Here is a 5227-nt window from a genome sequence, read left to right as displayed (position 1 = left end):
TTTAGGGTGGGGCTGCCTTGTGATTGACAGGTCTCTACTGAGTGACCATGCATAGTGTCCTCAGGTTCTCCAGTCAGTCAAACTCAAACCTTCACAACACTAGTCAACAAATCAGTCGGTGATGTCATGGTTGCAATGTCCAGCTTTCTCCAGGCCATGAATGCTTGTTGTTCGCCTAAGGATTGTAATCGCTAGTGACAATTGTCACTATCCGATGTGAGTCAGACATGCACGAGTGTAAATAGTTTACGGCATGTAAGGGCCGCCATCTGCACACATGAACACAAACACAGACTGCTGACACGCTGTGTCCATCTTGTGAAGGTATTATTGGAGCACAACAAATGAGCACCTGTGACAGCGGAATTTGTAGTTATTAGTCACACACGTGTGTCAGTGGACAGGTGTTCTACAGGTGTGCACCGCTCCATGGAGATCTTGTCCATGGCCTTGTTTTTTTGATACGGGTGTAGGAATGTATTTTGCACCGTATTCAGTTCAGCTTTAAAATTGTGAGCGTATTTGTTTCATAATTTCTGATAAATTACAAATTTGATAGGGTTTAACTTTGACTTTAAATGTACTGATACACGAGTGACTATTTTCTACGACTACAAATTCTGCTGTCACAGGTGCTCAGTGGTGCATTTTTCTTAATGATACCTTCATACTTGACATTGCAGGTGGACCGAGTTCATTACTGATCTTATCACAGGGGAACTGTAGGAACCCTTGATGAACAAGAAACTTCAACCTTAATGCAGCAGCAATTCACAAGCATTGCAAAAACACACACATTGCAAAAGCACACAACTAGCAAACTAGATATACACCGAAAATTAATATACTTAGTTGTCTGTTCAGCCTCAGTGTTGCATTTCCAATTCAGGGTTCTGGTAGCAAAGTCACATTATCTCGAGCTCCTGGGGGACACCGTAAAATTTACTATATCTTAATTAGTGAGGATGTTCTGCTGAAGTCTCAATGTATTAGTTTTCCACAAGCTTCTGTATAAACCACGGAATTGCATATTCTTCTACATACAAGCAATCTTTCAGAAAGACAACCACAGTAAACCTGAGTTTCCTGTGCATGTGTACCTCTGATTTCCTATCCTAGCACCAGATCGGGCTCCGCTCAACATACAATGGACCATGATTGGCTCCACACTCACGCTGCACTGGGACCCCGTCGTAGCCATGGAGACAGAGTCAAAGGTCACTGGGTATTTGGTAAGTCCCAGTTCTTTCCAGAGCTCTGATTTATCTTCAGAAACAAGGATGATGGGGTTTTTTTTTTTTTTTTTGCATTATTGATTTTTTTCCTGCATCACCCTCTCCTGCCTCAGGTTCTGCTGAAGAGACATCGCTACAACGACATCAACACCATCTTGACCAACAAAACCACGGCTGAGCTCAGCCTCTCGGCCAACGACAACTACCTAATTCAGATCAAGGCCGTGAGCGAGGGCGGCGAAGGTGTGGGCAGTGAACCCATCCACATCCATAAATTAAGTGAGTGCTCTTCCTTTTGCTTATTTCCCCTTTTTGACCGCTGATGAAGCTCAAGCGAAGGTTTAATAATTTAGTGCGAATGTTTAAATTTGCGTCATTGCATCCCCTTCCAACCGTGTGTAATAGACTTATTTCGAGTGCGACAAAAGCGACCTTTTTAGAAATGCGTGCTCGGTGTCATCCATCTCTGCCATTGGGTTATTATTCCTTGTTGACTGGCTGCACAGCGCCGCAGCATATAAAGCAGTCCTGTGCTCCCGTCCCGCTGCTGTGCAAAATTGTGAGGCGGCTCAGTTTGCCGCTTTCTTTGATGTGATACCAACTTTATCTTCTCGGGATACTTAAATAGCCTCTCCTGTTGAAAGCCAGTAATAATGTAGATATGGGGGGGAGGAAGAAAAAAAATCAGGCTTGGCTTTTGATTTATGAAGACTTGTCAGAAAATTTTTAGGGGGACTTTCTTCTTTTGATTTGAGGGTTATTTCTGGTTCTTCACGAGCTGCTCTGCTGGTTTTTGTGGTTGCAGGTATGGGAGCGCGGGGCTCCGGATCGAGCCGCCTCAGCCCGTTGTGCCGCTCGGCGGTCCTCATCAGTGCACTGCTCTCCTCCGTCTGGTGATGTCTAATCACAGCCTATGGAAGCGCCCTTCCTTCCTTCCTTCCTCCCCCCTCCATCCCTCCGTCCCTTCAGTCAGCCTGTCCTATGTTAACCCTCCACTGGATTTGGCACCAGGCCCGGGCTTCAGTGGCAGGACTGGGAAAGACTGGAAAGGACCGGACTGCGCCAAACTCTTAAAGGGACCATGCCACTTCCTTTAAAGGACCATCAGATAGAGACGTGATGATTTTGCGTGCATGATATGGTTTGTTTCTTTCCAGCGTCATAAGTGCCACCTGTGCTCTAGGTTTTCATTTTTAGAAGTTCTGATGTCCACATGACTTATCTTTCTCAGTATCCTTGGAGATACTAATGCCTTAAAAAAAAAAAAAACCCACTTTACATATACAGTCCATACCAAAGTAGGTGAAAGAGGCTGCTTGCTTTATGGTTTCTTTGACTCTATATAATAAAAAAAAACTGTTCTGCAAAAAAAAGGTCAACTTTCTCAGCAGAACGACTAGATTATATGTCAGAAAGTATTCAATCGCCATTAACCAGTAACCACACTTATCCTGTTGTTGTGCAGCTTCTGCCAAACATCCATTGCAGGCTTCAAAGTTTTACCAGGCTCTGTCACATATATGAAAGACGCATAGCAAATTGATCAACCGTGCCTGAAATCCACTTATTTCTGCATACTGACATAATATAAAAATCTGTTCAAGAGCTATGGGCTCCCAAGGCTGTAGGCCCCTATCTCCACCGCTCAGATAGACCTTGGCATTTTCCTCTCTATCTCATGCTCCTCTAAATAATAAATGCCTATCACACTCTGTATTCTCAGTCTAGCGAAAAAAAAAGCGCCGGAGATTGCGGAGAATAGAGACGTGTGGTGTTACTATGTCAAGCAGGTCCCATGTGTGCTGTTCTTCCTCTACATTTAGACGACCTGTGTTCTAGATACGTTCATCATATCATAGAACATGTACCGTACCACACCCCAGATGACCAGCTGGCCCAGTGCACAATGGACTACGGGATAACAGTGCCTTCACTAGAGCTCACTCAATTTAATTTTTCTTTCTTTTCCTCTTCAGATAGCTTAGGAGGTAGATTCATGTTGCAGCAGCAGCAGGGGGGGCTTTGTTTGCTTTTTCCGAAGAAATTAGTCACGAAAGACAGGAAGCTCAGAATGTAGAGAGAACCCATTATTGGAAATGGTATGTTGATTAAATTTTCATCGAGACACCGGGAGCACCTAAGACAAAAAAAAAAAAAAAGGGGGTTGGAAGCTTTAGGGAAAAGCCGCAATGGATTGAGATATATGGCAGAAATTTTTGGTATTTATGGTCTGTGGTATAATAAATGTATGACTCCATCCGTAGAATAATTTATGGGCTATTAAGGCGTAAGAATAATTGATGCGAACACCGTGGTGAAAGAGCCCTGACTGGAAATGGAGCAAAAAGGCATGGCTGTCGTTTTACCCCCACCTCATCACCATCTGTTGGACACACACCAGACTGAACAGCAACAAAAGAACATTGCCGCTCTGCTGAGGGAGCTACTTTTCACGCCCTTTTATCATGTGGATGAGTCTGTCAAAAAGCCACCCAAGTAAGAGCCGAGGTGTGATTGCCGGGGTCCTGACGATGTTCAAGTGGAAGGATACAGTCAACTGAACTGCTACACATTACTGTGCCTTTGCCGAACACGGGGCTGCGTACGATCATTAGCTAGAGGCTGTTGTCGTCTGCATTTTGCACTCTTTACCTTCCTCCCCTTCCTCCTCACCCCGTCCCAAAGTCGAATGAAAGCACAAGGAATTGATGCAAGGTGACTGGATGTCCTCACTTACCCGTCTGAACAGGTGTGCAGACCCCAGAGGCCTCGTAAAAGTCCAAACGGCCGACATAATCAGGCTGTCCTATCTGCTCCTTGACTGGTTTCATAAAGCTCTGTGCTCGTTGATTAGACTGCTGCAGACCAGTCAATGGGATATTGATTTTCCTGCCCCATTATTACAGCTGTCACAATTCAGCTGCTTGATTGACTGATGGCCGCTTTCTTATTGCACTTGATCTGTTGTGTTACAGTCTGTGATGTTTCAGATGTCCTCCATTACTCCCTTATCACACGACTTCAAAGGCATTCTTTCAGTTTTGTTTTTTTTTTCTCGTCGTGGTTTTGGTTCGACCAGAAGTCTCACTGTATTTGCTCAGTTTTTAAACAGAATTTTACTGTTCAGATTTCAGTATTTTTGTAGTGTGGTGGTGGTAGATTGTGACTTTGAATCGGAGCAGTGACCAGAAATTGATTAGTTGGTTAATTCTTTTTAAAGTACACTTCAAAACAAACCCAACTGTTGGGCTGTTGTGCTCCCGGCAGTTGTATCTTTTGTTTTTAATTTTTTTTTTTTCCAACAGCATTAAAGCCAAGTCACACCAGCATTTAAAACGGTGAAATAGTTCAGAATTGCTTTAATTAGCAAAACCCCTTTTTCACCTCAAGTTGAACATTGACGACATTATCTGGAACAATCGGCCCAATAATCCTAAATAAAGAGGCCCAACATTGGAAAATATACGCTGCCCAACAAATAAGGCATGTCTTTATAAACAAGGTAGAAGTTTCAGAAATTGAAATCCATTTCTTCAAAATACTGTGCTGACTTACAGCTTGGACTCATGGTTTCCGATTGGCTGATAAAGACAGACGGTGGATGCAAGTACCAGCCTCCTGTTAATGTTTCTGAAAAGCTGGTTATAACTTTGACTAGTCACAAACTGGGCTGTAGCACTATTTTAGCCATCTTTCCTGAGGTGTGCCGAACACAGTGGGTGGACATAGCACAGAATTTCTGGAGAAGTTAGAGCTTCCTACTGTGTTTAGGCACTTCCAATGGAACTCTGTAGATCAAGGGTGTCGAACTCTGGTCCTCGAGGGCCGCAATCCTGTTTCACATGTTTCCCTCTTCCAACACACCTGATTCAAATGATCAGCTGATCATCAAGCTCTGCCTGATAACGATCCTGATCATTTGAATCAGGTGTGTTGGAAGAGGGACACATCTGAAACATGCAGGACTGCGGCCCTCGAGGACCGGAGTTCGA

At 43.9% G+C, this 5227-nt stretch overlaps 1 protein-coding gene across 1 annotated transcript in view; it reads left to right on the top strand.

Annotated features, from left to right (window-relative positions):
• Positions 1 to 2309, top strand: part of LOC103356988 (contactin-3) — a 45980-nt gene extending 43671 nt beyond the window's left edge. The window contains 5 exon segments of the mRNA XM_074465720.1: positions 1120 to 1232; positions 1349 to 1514; positions 2041 to 2108; positions 2111 to 2236; positions 2238 to 2309. Of these exon segments, the coding sequence (XP_074321821.1) occupies positions 1120 to 1232; positions 1349 to 1514; positions 2041 to 2108; positions 2111 to 2236; positions 2238 to 2309 (545 nt within the window).
• The last annotated feature ends 2918 nt before the right edge of the window (positions 2310 to 5227 follow it).

This window comes from Stegastes partitus, unplaced genomic scaffold (assembly GCF_000690725.1).
Source record: "Stegastes partitus isolate 25-593 unplaced genomic scaffold, Stegastes_partitus-1.0.2 Scaffold231, whole genome shotgun sequence".
In the NCBI taxonomy this organism is placed as follows: domain Eukaryota; kingdom Metazoa; phylum Chordata; class Actinopteri; family Pomacentridae; genus Stegastes; species Stegastes partitus.
Note: the sequence above shows the minus strand (reverse complement) of the source record. Positions and strands in the feature narration are given on the sequence as shown.